The sequence below is a fragment of the Venturia canescens genome, chromosome 5 (assembly GCF_019457755.1).
Source record: "Venturia canescens isolate UGA chromosome 5, ASM1945775v1, whole genome shotgun sequence".
In the NCBI taxonomy this organism is placed as follows: domain Eukaryota; kingdom Metazoa; phylum Arthropoda; class Insecta; order Hymenoptera; family Ichneumonidae; genus Venturia; species Venturia canescens.
Genome location: NC_057425.1, coordinates 21,101,328 through 21,126,617, shown reverse-complemented (window position 1 = coordinate 21,126,617; position 25,290 = coordinate 21,101,328). Strand labels below are relative to the sequence as shown.

Sequence of the window (25,290 nt, the reverse complement as noted above, 5' to 3'; positions counted from 1 at the left end):
CATACGATAAACCAATACAAGGCGAGAGGACCCAGGGGGTCCTCTCACATACCCTTCCAATACGAAGGGGGAAGACCCGAGGTCCTCCCTCCTTCAGTTTGATAAAGAAGCAGAGATCGAATAAAATTGAATAACGAAGTAACTTCGCACTGAAGAAGCTTCGACCATACAGTTTGGTGTCAGAAGTGGGATACTCTTGCCCACGCCCACATAAGTGGACCAGAATAGGTGCAAATACATATAATTAACAAAGAGATGAGTCTGCGAACCACCTGATCATTTCCAGACTCGTCATTCTCATTTCGCTATCGTAAAAAACGATCATAATTCACGAAGGTACACATGACTAATTATTCGATGTAATACGGCGTCTCTATGAGTCAAAACGTTTGACAAAGTCGAGCACACATTTATGTTTAACGTACGCCTTGTGCAAAGAACATAGCGCACGTATTCCACGATCATTGTATACAAACAGTATAGACCACGCCCAGTCTCTTAATCTTTGTCAGTGGACGCACGAGTTCACACACGTTTCGGCAAGAATACGCGCTACAAGCGAGAACGCTTAGCGCTGACCGGGGAGAGGGAGTTGAGACTCGACGTTCAACGCATACGCATCGTATCTCGGCTCGAAGTATCGATACGTGTCATTTTCGAACATCTCGGAAGTCGTTGTTCAGTTCGAAGTTAGTCAAAATGAATAATCACGTAAAGTTTATTAATCAAAAGCGTGCGACTTTAAAGACGCAAATTACAAAACTCGAGAGAATCGTGGAGACCGGGGAATTGGATCCCTCAAACATCAAGACGCGCGCAGATCGTTTGAGGGAACAATTTCGTACATACGAAGAATTACACGACGAACTCGCGTTATTAATCGAAACCGAAGGTGATCAGAGCGACGATTTCGACGAATTACAGGACCGATTTTATGCAATCATTACAAAGATCGAGGCAGATTTCTCATCAACAATGCCTCAGCCTCCGAGTGCATTAAACACGACCTCTCTGCCGATCGACGGCACCCGTCGACTCAAATTACCAGTCGCCGACCTCCCTAAATTCGATGGGAACATTGAAAAATGGTTATCGTTCAAAAACACTTTTCTCACGATGATCGATTCTCGCGAGGATATAACGAGGCTACAAAAATTCCTATATCTAAGGAACTGTCTCGAGGGCGACGCGCTAAATAAAATCCTCATTTATAACGTGAGCGAGGAAAATTACGAGACCGCATGGAAGTTGCTGTTGGACTCGTACGACAAGATTCGAATTCTGATCGTAAAACATCTTGACGCAATTCTCGATTTGCCGGCATTAACAAAGGCGACGCATCAGGGTCTAGCGCGACTCGTCGACGACATGCGACAACACGTGAATATGCTCGCATCAATGAAGGTGACACCGGACGAGCATTTATTGGTCCGAATAATCGAACGCGCCTTGCCCAATAATATTCGGGTGAAATGGGAAGAAACACTCAATCTCGACACCCCACCAACCCTCCAGCAAATCTACAAATTCGTCTCTGAAGCCGCCTTTCGTTTGTGTGCACTCGAGCAGAATGCATCGCGGTCGAATCAAGAAACGAATATTAAACGACCACTCTCGAATAACAAAGATCAAAGTGGATTTAAGACTCGACGAGGGGAAAACGGCGTACGCACACTTGCTACCGGTGCGTCCGCAAAATGCATAGTATGCAAGAAGGAAAGTCATCCAGTATATCGGTGCCGCGCATTTCAAAAAATGACGGTCCAGCAACGGTGGGATTTCGTCAAAAATTCAACTCTATGTAAAAACTGTTTGCGTTTACATGGCGGCAAATGTAAAGCGACGCACTGCAGAAGTTGCCCGAGATTTCATCATACGATGTTGCACCAAGATTCTCCTGCTGCACTTACTCACACGAGTCAAAAGGCGGAAGAATCATCAAACACTATCAACGATTCGACAACAAAGGTAAATTCGACACGTCACGAAATGATTGCACACAGTTTCACGTCGCGAGCTTTGCAGTCACAGTTAATGTTAAGCGCTCAAATTCGTATTAGAAACAGGCGCGGTCAGTATATAAAATGTCGCGCATTATTAGATACCTGTGCGACGGCCCATTTTATAACGGAAGATCTCGTAAAGAAGTTGAAATTACCGATACGAGAGTGTTCGATCTCGGTGGGAATGATTGATGACGCGAATACAATTGCTACGGGCACCGTCGAATGCACGTTTTATTCGAGACATAATAATTTCAACAAAACTCTCACATTTCTGATCATCCCGAAAATCGCTGATAGCGTACCGAACGAAGTCTTTCCTCGCGAATCAGTCGACATACCGCGGAATTTAAAATTAGCCGATCCACAATTTCATGTGCCTCAAAAAATCGACGTCCTTATCGGTTCGGGAACGACGTTGTCATTATTGTCAATCGGACAATGTAATTTATCTCAGGACGATTGCGACCTTTTCTTACAAAAAACACAGCTCGGATGGGTGGTCGCCGGCGGACGAACGGACACCACGGTCGGAAAACGAGCCTCGTGTCAGTTAATCGAATTGAAAGAACAGATAGAGAAATTTTGGTTACTCGATGATGCAAACGCGAGTCAGATCAAATCGTCAGAAAATACGGATTGCGAGACTCATTTCAATCGAACCGTAGCTCGTAGTTCGGAAGGACGATATGTCGTTCGTTTACCGTTTCGTAGCGCGGAGCGAGATCTCGGCGAGTCACGACCAGTAGCATTGCGACGATTCAACAGCTTACAAAAAAGACTTAACGCGGATCCGAATCGCAAACAAGAATACAATCTCGTTATGAGCGAATATATCGAGCTAGGCCACATGTCGCTCGTGATCGATGAATCGCAACCCGGGTATTATATCCCACATCACATGATTATAAAATTGACGAGTACGACGACAAAGACTCGAGTGGTTTTCGACGCGTCCGCTAAGACTGATAAGGGAATATCACTTAACGATGCGTTGATGGTCGGCCCGACTATTCAATTAAAATTAGTTGAGCATCTGCTACGATTTCGCGGCCATAAATATGTAATCACCGCGGATATCGCGAAGATGTATCGTCAGATTTGGATTCATCCCAGCGACCGTCGTTACCAACGAGTTTTTTGGCTTCATCATGGAGAAACCCGCGTATTCCAACTAAACACGGTAACGTTCGGCGTGGCGTCAGCACCGTTTCTCGCGATACGAACAATACAGAGACTCGCGAGCGATGAAAGCGCGAATTATCCGAGGGGCGCTAAAGCTTTGACACGTGACTTATACGTCGACGATTTATTGTCGGGAGCAGATAATTTGGAGGAGATCGTACAAATTCGAGACGAAGTCATCGAAATATTAAAGCGTGGTGGATTCGACATTCGACAATGGGCGTCAAATCATCCACAAGCTCTGAACGATTTAACCAAAAGGACCGCGAATATCGAATTTTTGATAGATGAAAATCCCGTGCACAAGACACTCGGTCTCTCGTGGAACGCGCGGGACGACCACCTGCTGTACACGGTGAAACGTATCGAGCCATGCGAAAGGGTCACTAAACGATACATGTTATCAGAAATCGCGAAAATTTACGGCCCCCTTGGTTTGCTCGGTCCGGTCATTCTCGTCTCGAAGGGGTTTATGCAGCAATGTTGGAAGGCTAAAACAACCTGGGACGAATCCGTGCCCAGCGCGTTAGACTCCACGTGGAGATCGTTTGCCGAACAACTTTCATTGATCGACAATCTGAAAATTGATCGATACGTTTCGATAAATGATCCCATCGACATTCAGATTCATGGGTTTTGCGACGCAAGCAAGAAAGGCTACGGGGCTTGTATATACGTGCGGTCGTCAGTAGTAAGGCTACGCCGGTTCTGGCTCAAATGGGGGCGAGGGGGGAGCGGTGTGCGGGGAAGCGCCAGGGCCAGAGGGGGGCAGCGAAGGGGGAAGCCGCGCGCCGTAGGGCCGTGTGTGTGTGTCGCACACATTCTCGCGGCCCTTGAAAAAGAAGGAGAGATAGAGCCGATGGTGAGTGTGAGAGAGATGGAATGAGAAAAATCGTGTTAATTTATGACCAGTGCGTTACGGATTTGTCTTCGCCTCGGATGCAGATAAGGGAGGGGAGGGGGGGGGGGGTATAACGAAGGGTCTGCCGTTGGAGAGAGAGGTGTGAAAGAGATAGAATGACCGTAGAGAGCAAAAGCATGAGAGAGACGGAGTGAACGAGAAAAAATATTCTCTAAGAGTTTTGAACTCTGGGTGTATGTCGAGATGTAAACATTCAGTTTGAAATGCCACTGATTCGTCATCGCTCATGTGCGGGCCGGATAGGGAAGGGTCTGCAGCAAAATTATTCTACAATAATTCTATAAGAGGTCTCAAGATTTTTTTTCGACATTTTGTTGTTTTTTTTTTTTTTTTCAAGACTTCAGTATGAAAAGTATTCTCAAGATGGATAGATGTGCGAGTATGTATGCGATCCATCCGTTGAAAGAACATTGGATGCTGACTAAAAATGAACTCGAATCAATTCCTAAGATTCTGCTCATAAAATATTATGGTAAATTCATTCCATCGCTATGGGATCGATTACCTGAACATTTGAAGAGTGATAGTGAAGTTCAGTCTTATCAATATTGTCACGATCATTTTAATCCACCGTGGATGTCGACTCATATTGATGCTCTAGGACCAATACGTCGAGAGTGTGAAAAATGTTGGATCATGGAACAGCTAGTGAATATTTATGCAATTTATTGTATACGGAGCCCTCGTGAAATGACGGCGGAAGAACTCCTCATTATATCACCATCAACGTTCAAGAAATATTTCAGTGACTTTACGGATGTTTTGTGGGAGCGTTTTCCATATTACTACAAATCCGACGTTGAAATTCAATCGTTGCGTCGATGCCATGATCATTGGAATACGTCTTCGATGGAAGATCACATTGATGCTCCGGCCCCTCTACGGGAAAATTGTAGAAAATGTCGGGAGAGGGAGGACATGCATGAGGTAGAGGGGGAATAACCCTAAAAATTCAAGAGAAATCGAGAGCAACGTCGTCGTCAGTCAGCTGCTGCATTAGTTCGAGAGCAGACGAGAAAAAAAAAAAAATCACTCTTCAAAAATGGAGTTTACATCTTTGAACAAAGTTGCCACGCTGGAAAACAACATACCAACGAAGAAGCTGATTGAACTTGAGGTCGGGACTGATCATCCAATTCATCATATTCGATCGGTGAAAACGAAATTTGGAAAACGATACATCGCCAACATCGGAGGTCAATTCATGGTTTTTCTACCGGGGAGACTTTCCGAGGCTTTCGACCAAGACGAGGATGAATTCAAAAAGCTGTTGGAGGCGGCTCAAGCGAGAGAACTCTACATGGAAACGTTTGCCGACAAGTGGAGTAAAATTTTGTTCAAACATATTCCAAAATCTTCGTGAAGAGAAAAAAATGTATAATTGTGATCATTATTGAAAAATCATACTAATAATAGTAATAATAATATGAAATATTGTAGACTAATTGGAGGAGGAGGAGGAGGAGGAGGGCTTGCAATAAAAATATGGAAAAAGTCTCATCGTAGAAATGTTTTGTTTATTTGAAAATCCCTCGTTCACACAATGCTAGATATACATATAACCAACTTCTGAGCGATTTCACATTCGCATTCGCACAATTGTATTTCGGATTGTTATGGTGATGGTGAGGACAATCGAGGCGACTTTTCGGCAACTTCTGCAACGATGGGCAGTCCAGAGTCTCCATATCGATAATTTCCGATGACAGATCCAAGAAATTCTTCAGCCACAAAGACTTTTCGCTCCCTTTCACGTATATAGCACGAGCTCGTTGTAAGATTGTTTGAATGATTATTTTCGCTGTTTTGTATGGTAGACCCTCATAGTCCCATGAAATCCCGTGAACATTTCGTTCCAACCATTTGTTTGTTATTTTATATCGACCGGGTAGCGCGTCCCAAGTACATGGTGATTTGAAGAACAGCGTTAGAGGTTTATAAATTTTGTCGTTGGCTCGAATAATTGATATTTCTTTCGGGATAAATTCATTGCGTGAGCCCTTAAAACCCTGGAGATCAACGATAAAGTCCATCTCGACTGACGATTAGTAAAATCATCACCATGACTTTATACCAATTTTTTCACCCCACCACTCACAGGATTGTATTCAACGATGCGATCGTGTAGAATGAGACAGTATGCGCATGTTTGAGCAGGAATATTTGTGCTTGTTTCAAATTCAAGGCGTACATCAACAGGCCCAGACTTGAGAGAATCGTTCTGCTTCGAGCAGTCAACCACAATGAGAGGAGCATATTTGAGAAAATCCGTTTTTGTAAGCCACGGTTCGGCCTCCTTATTGTAGTACATCGGTTGAAAGTTTGTATACATATCGTATAGTACTGCATACTGATTTTGCGGTATATTCAAATTCATGTTACCATAGGGATAACATTGTGAATTTAAGTATAATTTTACATCGGTAACATTGCAATGATCAAAATTGCTCGCATTTTGCCTTTTAACGCTCTTTCGTCCTGTTTGGAACGCCAGGATCACATATCGAGGTTTTTCCAGCTGTGTGGATGTCTTGACAGACCACACGTGTTTCGATGTCGCTGGTAACATTGGATATTCATACAATTCCCACGTACGAAAACTCATTGGAATTGGAGTATCTTTGGCGATGAATTTCAACAGTTGAATTTTCCGTTTATCTGCCACGGTGACGTATGGAACGAGCCATTCAATTTTTCGTAGTGTAATTTTATAATCTTCAGCGGCTGCTTGAACTATTGCATTATCATCGGAACGTGATCTAGTCAAGATCAATTCGTTTTTTGCATTCACCACCACTTTTCGATAATCTTCAGCAAATCCCAGCAGCATGCTCAGTGGTATGCATACGTCAAAGTTGCCTGCTACGTCTACAATTTGTTGAGTCTCCTCAACATCGAGCCAACCGGTGTTCTCAAGCATTGCACTTCTCGCCGACGAATGAGATGTATATCCTTTGATGAGAGATGTGATTCCCACATTTTTATTACGATCGATTTCAACTGCGTTAAGTTCATAACGCACCTCCTCGAATAAATGACAAATGGCATTGTTGACGAGGCTCGTTGCAGCTAATGCTGTACCATCCGCCTTTGTCAGTTTACCGCAAATGTGAATTGAACTTTTGCTCGGTAAAATTGATAAATCTTGATGTTGGATTGAAATACGTATTTCATCACTATTGTTGTATGTTGACGATGCGTATGGTTGATGAGCATGAACCTCATAATGTATGATGGATTCGTCAAACATGACGGGTGTCTGGATGTTTATGATTTCTTCCTCCATCGCAAGCAGCAAATGCACAACATATAATTTCTCACACGGCAACTCCACGAATTTTGAGACCCAAACTCTTTAATAGTAGAAGGTTTTGAGGTGTTAACGCTTTCAGCGTCGTTCGACGACTGGTGGTTTCGTAATCCCATGTTGGCTTATTAATATTGCCAATACGGTGATTGTAAATTATCCCCATCGAGATTTTATATGAAGTCTTATGGTGATTACTTCGCCGCGAAAATTTATCAAATCTCCGTCCTGCTCAACAATACGAAGTTGTATATTGTCAATTCGCCAATTTGTGATTGGTAGATAAATGACACTCGATGGTACTTCGATGATTTTATAGCCAGCCGGTACAGATGGAAAAAATTCATGAATGTGAACTTTTCGTCCGTTGATGTATGCACCAGTTGTTATGTTACACTCGACTCGGATGGCGTTCACTTTGATAATGGATACCGGCAAATCAGACACGTGTCTTTTATTGGGTTCCAATCGACGCGATGTAAAACCCAAAAGAGGTCCAATAGAATTGTTCGATGTAAAATCAATCGATTGATTACACTCAATTTCACTACGTAGCGTATAATTATTCGGCTTAAGCTGAATTTGTATGTTTGTCAACTGAGCTTTCAAATATTTTTCAATATCTTCAATTTCATAGCTGCCCGTTGGAATGGTCAACACTTGCGTTCCAACATGAAATTCATTGCAACCAATGTCAATATTTGGAATTGAATTGAACGTGAGCAGCTCGACGAGTCCAAGAGTATAATTTTTGTCGGGCGATAGTTCGATGGGTGGAAAAAATTGTGCTTCGAGTATGGAGGATGTGCCAGTGATGGTAATAGTTAAACTATCATCCATGATGCTCGCAACTTTAGAACTAAACACATAGCTCCATAATCTTTATTTATATAGTTTATAATTGTCTCGCCGATTCAGTTGATTACACAAAAATTTTAAACATAAATGTCCACATATTATTGTGTCATATTCTTGATGTTTTTTATAATTATATTTCACGCTACCAACATTAAAGTATTTCATGAGTTCGGGTGGAGGTGGAAGATTGCCAAAGCTGTCAAAGTATGTGATTCCTCGGCCAGATTTTTTATAAGCAACCCAGTGTGTACCAGGTCCCACATTATCATCCAAATTAACGATTGCTGATTCTTGCTCGAGTGGTCCGTCCGCAGGTAAAGTGTCACGCATGAAAACACCGCGAAAGTTACGAATTTTCATGGCTCCCGCATACTTTAGCAGATCAATGTCGGTGAGTGGTTGATGTGGTAGCGTGATTATACGTTTTTTGACCCGAGGTAAAGACCCAAACCCTGTTTGTATGGTTTCAAGTGTAAACCTTTACCCAAAGCGATGGCCTCGAGTGTTCGATTGTGACGCTTACGTTCGTCCAATTCCTTTTTAGCCGCTTGAGCAGCATTTACAGCTTTGACTATTGCAGCACTGCCACCCGACAATGCTCCAACAGCGCTAAGACCGGCAAAGATGGGTACGAGGAAGGGTAATAAACCGCCGGTTTTTTGAGGAACAGGTAGAATCCTAGGCGTGCGTACTTTAACGCCCTTTACACCAGCTCGCGCACCTTTCAGTGCAGACATTACGACTTTACGAGAATCATCACTACGTATCATTGCTTTCTTCGCAGCACCGATAATCTTTTTCAGGCAAACACTTTTCGGGCGTTTCATACCCAATCCAAATTTCCTCTTAGTCTTCATAATGTTCGTCACAGCCCAAGCACTTGCTCTTTCACCGAGACTCGCGTCTTTCGAGGTTACACGCTTCCAAGCTTGTTCAGCCAAAACTTTATCCGCCAAATGTCTTGCTTCCAAATTGTCGCGATTTTTCGAATATGCGATATCGTGCTGTTTGCAAGCTGCGTCCAGCGGATTTATACCTGGATCACCACGAGCAAGACGTTTGGCCAATTTTGTGCCAGGTCCACAATATTGATAGCCTGGTAGATGCAATTCCACCGGGAGATTGTTAATTAGACTGTTGACAAGACCTTTGCCATGCACAATCATTACCACGCGGTGGTCGCAACACGACTGATCAGTATTATATTATAAAGTCGCATTTATATGATTTTTTCAATCAGTAGCATGCGCGATGAAGATGAAGAAACAAGGTGGTCAACTTCCCGTAATAAATTTCGATGAACTCGTAGGTGATGCAAAGAAAGTGAAGCGTCATGGGAACATACTACCTAGTAGCATTCGTGCCGTGTTTTGTGGACCATCGAATTGTGGAAAAACGAATGCTCTACTTACGCTCCTGATACATCCAAACGGTTTGAGATTCGAGAACATTTATCTCTACTCGAAATCGTTGAAACAGCCGAAATATCGACTTCTCGAGCAAATGCTCAAACCCGTGAAAGGAGTGGAATTCTTCCCATTTAACGAGCATGAACAAGTTGTGGCCCCCAGTGAAGCTCGACCAAACTCAATATTTATCTTTGATGATATAGCATGCGAAAAGCAGGATAATGTGAGAGCATTTTTTTCCATGGGGAGACATGAGATTGTGGACAGTTTTTATCTATGTCAAACGTATACCCGTATCCCGAAACATCTTGTGAGAGATAATGCAAATTTTGTTGTACTATTCAAGCAAGACGATATGAATCTAAAACATGTGTATAATGACCATGTGAATACTGATATGACTTATGCGTGCTTCAAAAACATGTGTATAAAGTGTTGGAAGTCGGACAAGTATGGATTCATCACGATTGACAAGGAGAGTGAATTGAATGCTGGAAGATATAGAAGAGGATTTGATTCCTTCCTCACCGTCGATGATAAATGATTGTTCTTTCAGTTTTAAAGACAGTCTAGAGTCTGACTTGCATACGTCAACATGAAGAGCAAAGAACTTTTAAGGGAGAAGGCTGTATTGAGCGAACTTGCCAAGGCAAGTGATGCAATCAGACGGAAACATCGAATGTTGAAAAGTGGACGTGATAGTGCTCAGCAGAGAATGCAAGATGTGTTTAAACCGATTGTCGAACCATTAGAGGAGCTAGTTTCGTATACGAAAAAACCGAAAATTAAGAGTAAACGTATGAATGTTAAGAAGGAGGAGGAGGAGGAGGAGGAGGAGGAGAAGGAGGAGTCTCCAAATTTCGGAGAAAATAGCATGCAGCAAGATATTTCTTTCAAAGACGATATTTGGCATGATGCAATTACTGATGAGAATGTCGATGTACCCGTAACTAAAAATAATGATAATCATGATGATGATGATGACGATAATTTGGAATCATCTGAAGATGTTGATAATTTGATACGTGAATACTTGGGTCTACTGCGTAGTAATAACAAAACAAGATTAGATGGCTTGTATGGAGTACGAAATCTCGCTCAAAACAGATTAATGATTGGTGATTCACCGATTCATTTCGAACTCGATCATATAGTGGTTGGAGATGAAAAGTATCCCAAAAGTATTGGCTTGGTGGAACTGTTGTTTAAAAAAGAGCCTGAACTCAAATATATAACTCCAAATGACTTGGAGAAATATCAGAAAATTGTCATTACAACGAATGCTCATAAAAAATTTTATAAACGCACGGGTGCAGTACGTCAGGATAAAAATAGTAAATTCAAAAATTATATATCCCACATGCTGCGTAGCAACGATAAGAAGGGTGGTGCTCTGCCCCAGTACAAGGTAGCACAAAAGCATACTTCTATCGACTATGTTTATTGGGATGATCCGAATGAACTAGTGGATCGTCTTCGTTTATTGCTCGGATCGCAAGCTGCTGGAAACTCATCACATTCGAATGAAATCATATCGATTATCGAGGAATTGCGTGAAGCTGAAATCATTTATTAACATGTGAGGGCTTGCTTTCATCCACATTCCCAACATGAGCGTCGATGTGTTTGGACGAAAGTTGAGTAGACGTGGTGGTACAGGTCCTCCGGGTAAACCAGGTGCTGGATTCAAAATTACATCAGACGGTCATTACGATTTGGAACGAAAACGATTGGAAAACGTTGGCGACCCAATAAATGCCAGAGATGTTGTAACACTCGGTGCATTAAGTAAACACATTCATTCTATAACTCATAGTGTGACTCATATAACGAATCAAAGGTGCGAATCGAATGTGGCTGCTCTAGAGAAGCGTGTAAAAGATGATCTCGCCACTCTACGCAAGGAGATGAAAAATTTGGAAAGTACAATCGCGGAGCAAATAAAAGATGATCTTACCATCCTGTTGAAGGAGATGAAAGATTTGGAAAATGCAATCGCGGAGCTTAAAAAGTGAAAAGTTGCGAGAGAATGAGCGTGCCGCGGTGGTAGAGGAGCTACACAAGCAAGCTCGACGAAATTACCCACGTCGACGAGTGGATATACGCGGTCTGGATGAGACTTGGCAAGCTGATCTTGTCGATATGTCTGCATATGCACAACACAACTCCAAGTATAAATTTCTCCTCACCGTCATCGATATATTCTCCAAATTCGCCTGGGCCGCACCATTGAAGAGTAAGAGTGGAAAAGATGTCACCGCTGCAATGGAATCAATTCTCAGCAAAGGACGCATACCCAAAAATCTTCACGTCGATCGAGGAAAAGAATTTTACAATACGGACTTTAAGGCCCTGATGAAAAAGTATAATATACATTTGTATTCAACATTTAGCAACTTGAAAGCATCAATTTGTGAGCGCTTCAATCGTACACTCAAGAATAAAATGTGGATGCAATTTAGTTTTCGCGGAAGCTGGAAATGGATTGATATTCTCGAAACCTTAATTGAGAAATATAATGCTACACAGCATCATACGATAAAGATGAAACCGAAAGATGTGAACGCTGCGAATGAGGCGCAACTATTGCATAACGTATATAATAGAACTGTGGATGGGGAGAAACCAGCAAAATTCAAAATTGGCGATAAAGTACGCATAAGTAAATTTAAGAATGTATTTGAGAAAGGTTATACGCCAAATTGGACAACGGAAATTTTTACAATATATCGAGTGAGAAAAACTAATCCAGTTACTTATAATATAAAAGATTATCAAGAGGAGCCCATCGCAGGTGGTTTCTACGAGCATGAGCTGCTTCGAACAAAAAATCCCGACACGTATCTAATTGAAAAAGTGTTGAAGAAGCGTGGCAGTCAGTTGTTTGTGAAATGGCTAGGTTTCGACAATACACACAATAGTTGGATAAGTAAGGATGATTTGTGAACAATAAAGATGAAAAATTCAAAGTCTGGTTTATTTTAACGACCTTTCCCCCACGAACAGCAGATTCGAAGGAAAAAGAATGACAGAGATTCACAAAAAATTTTATTTTACATCAATTACAAATGTACAAGTTTTTGAGGAAAATTCCTCTCTTACAGAATTTTCTTATTTCGTATAAATGTCCTCACTCTCACAATTTTTTTTTTTTTTTTTTTCGCCTTCAATATACTCTTAATCTCCAACACTCGTAAGCACACATTCACAATGCCTCCATAGCTTCTGAAAATTCGGGAATACTGTAATGGCCCCATGGCAACGTGTCTACCGTTTCAGGTATAATGTATCGCTTGTCATCGTGTGGACTTAGAGCGATTTTCGTCTCCGTGATCGTATAGACATTATGTAATGTTGAGCGAATTGAAGATTGACAACGCTTCATTTCAATCTGCTCACCGAGGCATTTCACATAATCGTCGAATGTTATGGTTCTCGCAACAACATTACTCTTGACTCCTTTAGCTTTTTTAACATCGTTCTTGCCCTCAACTCGCGTTGCATACATTTTCGATCTCAATCCAACGAATTCAGTCATTATGGCCCCATTGTTCTCATCCTTCATGAGACCCGGGACCTTTTTGTTCACAAGCGGTATGCCATAGACGTTGTCTGGGGGATAGTCACTGGTATCATATTTGTCGAGATTACATTTCATGTCCTCATATGCATCTTCACACTCAATATGGTAAATTAAACTATCAGTATCTGTATACATGACTTTACATTTATTCTGATACGTCGGCATCATGAATTCGTGATGGAATTCATATAAACAAGTTTTTGAAATATCTAAAATGGACATGCCAACATATATCGGTTTGTTAAACATGACTTGGAGATTTCGCAACTCTACAGCGATTAAATTTTCCGCAAAAATACTTCGACTGTGAAAGTTAGATTTAGCAATCATAGCTTCTGCTCCGTATCGACCTGCCCATTTCGTTAAAAGTTTAACTTGAACGTGACTACGAACATCCTCCATGGTTTTTCCAAACACAGCATTATTCATTAATTTGAACAGATTTTTTTCAAAATCATTTTTCGCACGTGTACGAAACTGTGTATTCAAATCAATGTATGTTTTGAGCCAGGAAGATTGCTTAAACTTCAAGACTCTGTGTATTTTTGTGATTTTCAAACCATGTTTCAAACACTGCTGCAATGCACGATAGTGTATGACATATCGTTTTTTCGCATTCACCGTTGCAAGAAGCTTCTCTTGCTTCGTGCCCGGAGGTTTATCATGCGTTGGACAAAATGGCAAATCACTATGTGCATCGTGCAAGTGTTTTGGATATTCCAAATCAACCTCCAGTATATAACCAATTTCAAAGTCAAGTGGATGAGACTCGATGTTGAAGTTTGCAATGTCTTCAATCCATTCGAAATCTGCATAAGGCAGTGGTTGACTCATTCCCCATCCATACAAATTGTTCACATCAAAATACATCAAGTATGACGATGGAATAGATGGATCATACGAGTTCATGTACTTGTTATTGGCACGGGCATGTCTTTTGGAGCATTGACTAAGACCACCTCGAATACCTCTCTCCACGAACAATACCATATCAATGTCTGTGAGCAATTCAAACTTTACTTTGGTATATTTCATCATGGCATCCCAGGTATATCCGGGGAGAGTGTAGTAAAACGCAGGGTCAAGACCATAACTTTTTTAGACAAGTATCGCGGAAATTCTCAAAGATATCGGCTAATAGTAATACGTCAGTCTTTAAGTATAAATCGCTGTATTCACCGAGCGTTCGCGTTGAAAATCGTTCCCATACATTTTTCGCATGTGCATACTCCTTTTCGGAGACTGTTGAATCAGTTAAAGAGCTGTGAAATGCTTCCCGCGGTGGAAGCTCCGTTTCATTCAACTTTTCAAAGCTATCAATATACTCGTACGGGAAGACACCTTTCCGCGTTAATAAATGAAAATGGTCTACATCTTGAAATTGTGATTTTAACGTTACGAGTTTGTCGGCAGTTAAAAAAGATGCTAATTTATCGAGACTCGTATTGAGAAATCTGAAAGAGTCGATGAAACGTAATTTTATATTTTTCCGCGTGTCTTTGCCTGTTTGAACCGTTTTCGAGAAGGAGATGTACTTTTCTTTTGTTATCGGAAGCAAATCGATTTTCCCCGCGAACGCAGTTGCAACTTCTTTTATGATGAAATGCGCATCATAACCGGATAAATTATGAAAAATTATTGGCATGAAAAACGAATTTTGATAGTTTAAATTACAATTTGAATGAGCCGGACCTCTGAATTGGCCTGTCAGGTGGCAATGATCGCGAACACGCTCATCACCCTCGACAAAAGGTTTCTCGCAAATATGACTCTTTGTCTTCCCGAAATTTTTTCCACTCTTGCGGAGTCAATTGTTTCATTGGAATATTCGTTAGGAGAATTTTTTCAACGCGCAAAGCTAATTGTTTTAGTTCTTCGACGAACCATTCCACACAGTCCTCACCTCGGCGCTCGTGATATCCCGATAATGAATCATCGTAAGAGCACTTTACGTAATATCCAACGCTGAAGACGCGATGATGTTGGATCTTGTTTTTCTCTCTCTCTTCAGCGCTGGTCTTCTCCAAGATACACTCGAGATCGGCGTATACCACGAACGGGAGACGCTCCTTCCGATTGGCGTTCGTGAATTCTAGCCATTTGTCGTTTTCACCCGGTAGTCGAACAGCACAATCGTTGAGTACGCCGCAATCCACCTCATGTGACTGCAGCTTTTCGATGGTTGCGAAGTAATGGAGGCATCTGTAAAATTTCAAATTCTTTTTAATATTTTGTCACAATTATAAAGGGGAAAAGAAGTACACTCGTATAACAATTTACTTACCGATCGCAAACGTATTTCCGGTGCTCATTAGTATTGAGTTGTGAGCTGACGAGCCGAGATAAATTCTTGATGTAAGCAAAGTGTCCAATTCCACATTCTGACACGTCTTCGACGTAAAGCAAGTTGACATGTCGCTCTTTCTTCTCCTTGCTCACCCGCACTGGCAGAATCACATCCTTCTTCTCGCTATACACATTGATTGAGAGATTATTTAATTTTTCAAATCTCCCAATTTGATCCAACGTCATAGGAAATTTGATGCCTTGGAGATTAAATATCGTCGAATAATGTGGATATGAAGATATGCGATCACTGTTTTGTTCTGCTGGATGAAGTGCAGCAGTCATTGCCCATCCGAAACACGCATTATCTCGTGATTTCACATTCACGACTGCTTTCTTCAAGAGTATGCGTTTCGCCAATGGAATGTGACATCCCGCACGCAAAGCATTGTACTTGTTGATGTTCACTGTTAGATTGGTTATTGATGTTAGGGTCCAGCCACTGTCACTCTCCTGGAACTCCTCGAGCGATTTCAGAGTTGGCTCCACGACTCGCTTCTGATACCACTCTCTCAGATCCGATGTTGTAAAAAGTTCAACATTTCCCGTGTTGATACTTTTATTCGCCCGCTTATCACCCACGCTGAACTCTCCATTGAACGAAGTGTTCACTTTAATGCTGCTATACTTGCGTATATGAGCACTCACTTGTTTTTCAACAAGTTCAAATGCATCCAGTAAGAACTTCCGTGGGTCGATGTGATCACGATTAATTACAGCCCCGGTTGACAAGCGATTTCCGAATGCGCTCTCGATTTCTCGCCATATTAATCCACAATCATTCGATACTCCGCCGCCCCAATGTATGAAGCGTTGACGTGTTACCTGCTTCAAACATTCGAGACGTAAGATTTGCGAAGTGATTGCGTGGTGCCATCCCAGTCGTGATTGCTTCAATCGAACTTGCGCCTCTAACGATTCGATAAGTGTATCACACTGGTGTTCCCATACCAAATATTGCTCCAACGTCCGAAGAAGCGTTGCTTGCATACGCAGCAATTGCTCTGTAGCAACGTCGGTGACCAGAGACATGATGCGTTGATGTCGAGTTTTACGATAGAGTCATTCTCAAGTTATCTCGTCGTGTTGACTCTTTCGGGGTTCGATACTTACTAACTAGTCAAGCCAAAGATTCAGCCCTTTTCGGAAGCATCGACGGAAGTCGTTTTTGGTCATTTAGATTTAAATATGGAAGGGAGGGAGAGATATGATGGACAGAAAAAGGATTTCTCAGAGTTTTCGAGTTCACTACAGCATCTCAGATCATAAATTGTTTCGACTCGCGGCCATCTTTTTTCGTGACACCAAATATCGCTCCAACGTCCGAAGAAGAGTCGCTTGCATACGCAGCCATTGCTTCGCGTAGCAACGTCGGTGACGAGAGACATGACCAAATATTGCTCCAACGTCCGAAGAAGAGTCGCTTGCATACGCAGCCATTGCTCCGCGTAGCAATAACGTCGGTGACGAGAGACATGATGCGGTCGAGTTTTACGACACAGTCCCTCTCGTGTTTACTCTTTCGCTGCTCATCTAGATTTAAATATGAGAGAGAGAGAGAGAGAGAGAGAGAGAGAGAGAGAGAGAGAGAGAGACTTTTTCCTCGAGATATGATGGAAGGAAAAAGGATTTCTCAGAATTTTCGAGTTCACTACAGCATCTCAGATCATAAATTGTACTCGCGGCCATCTTTTTTTTCGTCTGCAAGAAAGCGTGAGAGTAGATTTTAACGTTGCTTGTAGAGATAATTTTTTTACTATTTCTGCTCGAGGGTCATCTCTGAGAAAAGTGCGTTTTTGGGGAAAAACTTGAAGAGAGGGGATGCAACACCAAATTTGGAACAAGAGATTTTTCAAAACATTTTCATTTCTGTTCGAGACTCCGCTCCCTTCAGTTATTTGAAGAAAACAATGTCGCAAAACGAATCGGTGGTTACTACAGTCAGTGAATGTGATTCAACACATGATGTATATGAAAAAGTGTGGTGTACATTCACTGAAGAAGAAAAACTGAATTTGAGTGAAAAATCGAGAGTGTGCATTGTCTCGGTATATTACCGCACCGAACGTGGCGAAAAATTGTGTGGTGTCTGTGTTCTCGGGGCTGGAGGTGAAATGTTCGAGAAGCTCACAGCGGTGCGAAAGCATAGAACAGAGTATTGGAATATTGCCTCTGCATCGAGTTGTCAGGACTGTAGGACTCGTCTCTACCAGGTGGTGACGCAGAATATCTGTCCAGACTGTGATCTAGATTGAATAAGGGGTAAGTACCTCATTGATGAGCAAAATTTTTGCATAGATTTGAAAATTCTTATTCAAACTTTTACCTTGATCTGTTTCAGTGCCAGCATCGATCGGAAAGCAGACATTATGAATAAAACGCATAAACTTTTTTATAGAATTTGTTTTTCTGTAAAATATACAATAAATTCAATCTAAATGAGTAAAGTCTATTTCAGCCTATTGAAACCACCCATCTCTCTCTCCTACACTCGGCAACTATCGGATATCAAAAAATAACTAAATTTTGAAAATCTTGAGCGGACAGACCTCTTATTTATGAGCAGAATCTTAGGAATTGATTCGAGTTCATTTTTAGTCAGCATCCAATGTTCTTTCAACGGGTGGATCGCATACATACTCGCACATCTATCCATCTTGAGAATACTTTTCATACTAAAGTCTTGAAAAAAAAAAAAAAAAACAACAAAATGTCGAAAAAAAATCTTGAGACCTCTTATAGAATTATTGTAGAATAATTTTGCTGCAGACCCTTCCCTATCCGGCCCGCACATGAGCGATGACGAATCAGTGGCATTTCAAACTGAATGTTTACATCTCGACATACACCCAGAGTTCAAAACTCTTAGAGAATATTTTTTCTCGTTCACTCCGTCTCTCTCATGCTTTTGCTCTCTACGGTCATTCTATCTCTCTCACACCTCTCTCTCCAACGGCAGACCCTTCGTTATGCCCCCCCCCCCCCTCCCCTCCCTTATCTGCATCCGAGGCGAAGACAAATCCGTAACGCACTGGTCATAAATTAACACGATTTTTCTCATTCCATCTCTCTCACACTCACCATCGGCTCTATCTCTCCTTCTTTTTCAAGGGCCGCGAGAATGTGTGCGACACACACACACGGCCCTACGGCGCGCGGCTTCCCCCTTCGCTGCCCCCCTCTGGCCCTGGCGCTTCCCCGCACACCGCTCCCCCCTCGCCCCCATTTGAGCCAGAACCGGCGTAGCCTTACTACTGTCGTTCAACCAAGAGGGCAAAATACGCGTGAGACTGTTATGCTCAAAGGGACGTGTCGCTCCACTAAAGGAGCAGACGATTCCCCGACTCGAGCTTTGCGGCGCACTGACACTTGCTCGGCTCTATCACGAGGTCATCGAGGTCATGACTTTTCGCGTTCGGAAGACAATTTTTTGGTCAGACTCGACAACAGTATTACAATGGCTTAACAAACATCCAAGCGTGTTAAAAGTATTCGAAGCGAATCGTATCGCGGAGATACAAGAGATCAGTAAAAACGCCATGTGGCGGTACATCCGCACCGATCAAAACCCAGCGGACGCGTTGTCGAGAGGTCAGTTGCCTCGGGAATTTTTAAACAACGAGTCATGGTTTCGAGGACCTTCGTGGTTGTCCCAGCCCGAATCCACTTGGCCGCAAGTTACCGTAACGCCTCAAAAGGACCTACCGGGAATCAAAAAATTGTTTTGCATGGCCTCGCAAGTACAATCGGAGGAAATTTTCAAAAGGTTTTCGTCATATACGCGATTAGTTCGCGTCATTGCGTATTGCTTGCGTTTTCGACGCGAAAATAAAGTCAGGGGCGCTTTGACGATCGAAGAAACAAACGAGGCCGAACAGCGCGTTGTTCGACTAATTCAACAAGCGCATTTTCAAGACGAGATCGATCGCCTGTTATCTGAAGGAAAGGTGAAATGTGCGAAACTTGGATCTCTCAACCCGGTAGTCGATGAAAGGGGTTTGCTTCGCGTCGGTGGTCGCCTAAACAAGGCTGAAATTCCACTGAACCAAAGAAATCCAATGCTCCTTCCATCTCGAAACCACGTTACCGATCTTTTAATTCGACATACCCACGAAAAATTCTATCACACCGGAATTCAATCGACGTTATACAACATTCGACAGAGATTCTGGATAGTGGACGGTCGGAATCAAATACGAAAAATCGTTCGACATTGCGTGAGGTGTATCCGGTTTCGGGCCGTACCAGGAGCGTACAAAATGGCTGACTTGCCAAACGCGAGGGTAACCAACGCAGCTACGTTCTATCATACGGGAGTAGATTATTTCGGTCCCATACTTATTAAGGAAAAAAAACATCGGAATCGGAATAGCGTCAAGGTATACGGCTGCATATTTATTTGCATGTCAACTAAGGCGATCCATGTAGAAATCGCAAGCGACCTATCGACCGAGGCCTTCCTAGCGGTGCTACGACGATTCGTAAGTCGGCGGGGGATTCCGGGCCATATTTATTCCGATAACGGGACGAATTTCGTCGGTGCGAATAACCACTTTCGCGAATTTTACGCCGTGAGAGAATCCGAAGAATTTCGTTCTCAACTTTACGAATTTACTTCCACGCGCAAAATCGAATGGCATTTTAATCCACCCTTGTCCCCCCATTTCGGAGGTATTTGGGAGGCGGCGGTCAAATCGTGTAAACACCATCTAAAGCGCGTAATGTGCGATCATCTGTTTACATACGAAGAGTTGGCCACTCTAGCAATCGAAATCGAAGGCATTCTGAACTCGCGCCCATTATGCTCAATTTCTACAGATCCAAACGATCCAATCGCGTTAACTCCAGCACACTTTCTTGTCGGTAGACCCCTCACTGCTCTGCCGGAAAATGATTTTTCAAATGTTCCAGACAACCGACTGTCTTCGTGGCGACTGATCTCTAAAACCCGACAGGAGTTATGGCGCAGATGGCAACTCGAATACCTCAGCGAATTACAGAGACGACAAAAATGGATAAATCCAACCAAAAACATCGCGTTAGACACTGTAGTCCTACTCATAGACAAAAATCCACCATGTATGCAATGGCGAATGGGTCGAGTGGTAAAATTGCATCCAGGAGATGATGGGGTGGTCCGAGTCGTCACAGTTCAAACACCTCAAGGAATCTACAAGCGCAATATGAAATCGAGGATAAAGTTCCGAAAAGCCCATATGCCGGATCAACTTGAAATTTTGTATACATACGTTTTTGACCCTTCTGAGCACGAATACGACATTGAAAATTGGCGCAAATTTGATCTTCAAGGTCAAAACTCAAAAAAGTCGGTTATTAAACGGATATTCTAGGTTATTACAATAACTATTAATCTAAGGACAAAAATTTTCAAACAAAAGTTGTAGGTTATGTGAAAATGCATATTTTATGTTACATATATTTTTTCCTAAAACCATTTTTGTTCGAAAAAAAACAAGATAATTTTTTAAAAAGCCAAGAAAACTCCAAACTCAAGCAAACCCGAAAAATCCCAAACCTCCAAACATGTGAAACCCTTCGAAACATAGCTGATCGTTTGATCTGATGAAAAATTAAAAGCCCTGGTGAGATCGTAATAAGTGGCGTATGGCTGAGTGTGCGTACATCTTGAAAATGATTCTAGACCTCGTCCTCAGTAATTTGATATATAATTGGTTTGTTGAAATTTCTTTGTTTCTTTCTTGATTCTTGATAATATCTTTGTTTAAATTTAAAAAAAAACTAAAAAAAAGAAATTCTTGGAAAGTAAATGGGTGGGTCTCCCCGGCGCTTCGCGCCGGAGAGACGGAATTTAAAGGAAAAAAACCCCAAAGTAGCCCAGCCAAGGAGCGCAACCTTTGCCATCCATGTAGCCTTCAAATCAACCATTAAATATACTTATATATATATATGTAAGACAAATGAGTATTTTGGTAACATATTTTAAAAGTAAATGCGAGGTAAGACGAAAAGTGAGGGTAAAGCGAACTGGAGACGAAGCACTAGCGAAAATAGAATATCAGCCAAGCGAGGTAAGCAATATAGATATACTCGCTCAGGCTAAAATAGCAACTTGAAAATTCAATATCTCAATAAATATTGCTCGTCGCCAAAAATCCTTTTAGAGGAAGTCTTATATTGTTATAAAAAAGCAGTATGCAAAATTTCAGCTCAAAATTCGGTTTCCGCTTTTCGAAAGTTTATCCTTTTTTTTATTTAACCTTGAAAATCAAATTTACGCCAATTTTCATTGTCGTATTCGTGCTCAGAAGGGTCAAAAACGTATATATACAAAATTTCAAGTCGATCCGGCATATGGGCTTTTCAAAACTGTACCCAAAAATGAAATTCCAAAAAATGAAAATGTACGAAACCTTAAGTTAAATAACGGTAAACGTCATGCCAGCAAACTCAAACCCAAACCGAAAAACCCAAACCCAAACAAACCCAACCCAAATCGTTGGGTGGATCCAGGGCACCTTCGATGTATGTGTGGAATTGTTGGGTGGGTTCGAAGCACCTTTGATGTGTGCGTGAGTGTGTGGAATCGTTGGATGAGTCCAGGGCACCTTCGATGTGTGTGTGAAATTGTTGGGTGGGTTCAAAGCACCTTTGATGTATGCGTGAGTGTGTGAAATCGTTGGGTGGGTCCGGGGCATCTTCGATGTGTGTGTGGAATTGTTGGGTGAATTCGAAGCACCTTCAATGTATGCGTGAATGTGTGGAATCGTTAGATGGGTAAAACTTTTATGTTCAATGTAGTTCGACGAATTGTGATTCGACGAATTGGTCTCGACGAATTGTTCTCGACAAATTGTTTTCGACGAATTGTTCTCAACGAATTTTCCCCAGACGCCATCCACGAACCCATTCGCACCTCATTCAGCACAGCTCCAGACACAGTATATCCATACGCGAACCCATCCGCACAGCATTCACAACTTCAAACATACAGCATCTCCATACGCGAACCCATTCGCACAGCATTCACCACAGCTCCAAACACACAGCATATCCATACGCAAACCCATCCGTACAGCATTCACAACTTCAAACACACAGCATCTCCATCCGCGAACCCATTCGCACCTCATTCAGCACAGCTCCAGACACACAGTATATATATCCATACGCGAACCCATCCGCACAACATTCACAACTTCAAACATACAGCATCTCCATACGCGAACCCATTCGCACAGCATTCACCACAGCTCCAAACACACAACATATCCATACGCAAACCCATCCGTACAGCATTCACAACTTCAAACACACAGCATCTCCATCCGCGAACCCATTCGCACCTCATTCAGCACAGCTCCAGACACACAGCATATCTATACGCGAACCCATTCACACAGCATTCACAGCTCCAGACACACAGCATATCCATACGCGAACCCATCCGCACAGCATTCACAACTTCAAACACACAGCATCTCCATCCACGAACCCATTCGCACCTCATTCAGCACAGCTCCAGACACACAGTATATCCATATGCGAACCCATCCGCACAGCATTCACAACTTCAGACACACAGCATCTCCATACACGAACCCATTCGCACAGCATTCACCACAGCTCCAGACACACAGCATATCTATACGCGAACCCATCCGCACAGCATTCACAGCTCCAGACACACAGCATATCCATACGCGAACCCATCCGCACAGCACTCACAACTTCAAACACACAGCATCTCCATCCGCGAACCCATTCGCACCTCATTCAACACAGCTCCAGACACACAGCATATCTATACGCGAACCCATCCGCACAGCATTCACAGCTCCAGACACACAACATATCCATACGCGAACCCATCCGCACAGCACTCACAACTTCAAACACACAGCATCTCCATCCACGAACCCATTCGCACCTCATTCAGCACAGCTCCAGACACACAGTATATCCATACGTGAACCCATCCGCACAGCATTCACAACTTCAGATACACAGCATCTCCATACACGAACCCATTCGCACAGCATTCACCACAGCTCCAGACACATAGGATATCCATACGCGAACCCATCCGCACAGCACTCACAACTTCAAACACACAGCATCTCCATCCACGAACCCATTCGCACCTCATTCAGCACAGCTCCAAACACACAGTATATCCATACGCGAACCCATCCGCACAGCATTCACAACTTCAGACACACAGCATATCCATATACAAACCCATCCACACAGCATTCACAACTTCAGACACACAGCATCTCCATACGCGAACCCATTCGCACAGCATTCACAACTCCAGACAAGTAGCACACACCAGACAAACACACAGCATTTCCAAATGGATAAAACGTACAATTTTTTCACTCTTTGCTCCATCCTTAAAGATCGGCCCAGTACACTGCAATGGTTGCGCGACGTAGACCTGATCCCGAGCACGCGATATTGTGCGAAACACAGAAAGAATATGACGTTGAACGAGTCGAGACTAACATGCGGAGAATTTATGTGTCAAAAGTACGGTAAATACAACCACAGCGCAACCGTCGCAGAAAGGACGTGGTTTGAGAGGTGCCACGTATCTGCAGGGACCTGTATTTTGATCACATATAGCTTCGCGATCAATCTCACCTTCGAACAAACTATCCGAGAGAGTAGTATAGTAGAAGGGCAACAAATATCCCGGGAGACCGTTGCCGATAGATTCTCCTTCTGTCGAGAGGTGTGTATGATTGCTCTCGACGTACAATTTGAAAACGAAGGCAAAATCGGAGGTCCAGGCGAGGTCGTTGAAATCGACGAGTGTAAGATAGGGCGGAGAAAATATGAAAGAGGTCGCGTCGTCGAAGGGTCGTGGATCTTGGGCATGATCCACAGAGGGCATCCTAATGAGTACCGACTGGAGATCTGTCCTAATAATAAAAGAGACGAGGAGACTCTGCTCTCTTTAATTCAAAAGCATGTGGCCATCGGGACAGAAATCCAGACGGATTGCTGGAAAAGTTACAAGAACCTGAGCGATCACGGATATATCCACAAAACAGTGAATCATTCCGAAGAGTTCGTAAACGAAGAAACCGGGGCACATACCCAAAACATCGAGTCGTCGTGGCGGTGGATGCGTCGATCGCTGTCACGGGGAGGCGTGAATAAAGACAACATTGGCGACCACCTTTGTGAGTTCATGTGGCGCCGTCGAATAAAGAAGATGAACATAGATCCGTTCACTCAACTTATTCGAGACATCAGGCTGGTGTACCCTGGTATCGAAAATTAAGCTTCTTCATCCGACAGCACCACAAACTCACAAAAGTGAAGGGGCAAATTGTCTTTATGCACGCTTTCCCGGAACGGAGAACCACACATCCATTATCGCCAAAACTCAATATTTTGAAGTCATGCCCCGGTTTCTTCACTGACGAATTCTTCAGAGACACTGTTGTGGATATAACGTTTCACAGTATTCAAATCATCTCCATCATTCCAGCATCGTCTTGATTTTTATCTCGATGATCGGACAGATCTCCATACGTAATTCATACGAATGCCTTATTCTGTGGATCACGGCCACAACCCTTCGACGACATGACCCATCGCATACTTGCTCCACACCCTTCAACATTCTTAAAATTCAGCAACTTCACCAGGATCTCCGATTACCACTTCATATTCAAATTGTA

The 25,290-nt window shown here is 42.7% G+C and overlaps 1 protein-coding gene across 1 annotated transcript; it reads left to right on the top strand.

Annotated features, from left to right (window-relative positions):
- The first annotated feature begins 699 nt into the window (after positions 1 to 699).
- LOC122411375 (uncharacterized) lies at positions 700 to 24,887 on the top strand. Its single transcript, XM_043420122.1, has 4 exons — positions 700 to 3,879; positions 18,919 to 20,939; positions 23,998 to 24,132; positions 24,224 to 24,887. The coding sequence occupies exons 1-4, from the start codon at positions 700 to 702 to the stop codon at positions 24,885 to 24,887; spliced, it is 6,000 nt and encodes a 1,999-aa protein (XP_043276057.1).
- The last annotated feature ends 403 nt before the right edge of the window (positions 24,888 to 25,290 follow it).

Coding starts and splice junctions, on each gene's coding strand:
- LOC122411375 (XM_043420122.1), top strand. CDS start 700: ATGAATAATCACGTAAAGTTTATTAATCAAAAGCGTGCGACTTTAAAG. Junction 3,880..18,918: donor TATACGTGCGGTCGTCAGTA/GTAAGGCTACGC, acceptor TTATGCTCAAAG/GGACGTGTCGCTCCACTAAA. Junction 20,940..23,997: donor CAAGGTCAAAACTCAAAAAA/GTCGGTTATTAA, acceptor CCATCCTTAAAG/ATCGGCCCAGTACACTGCAA.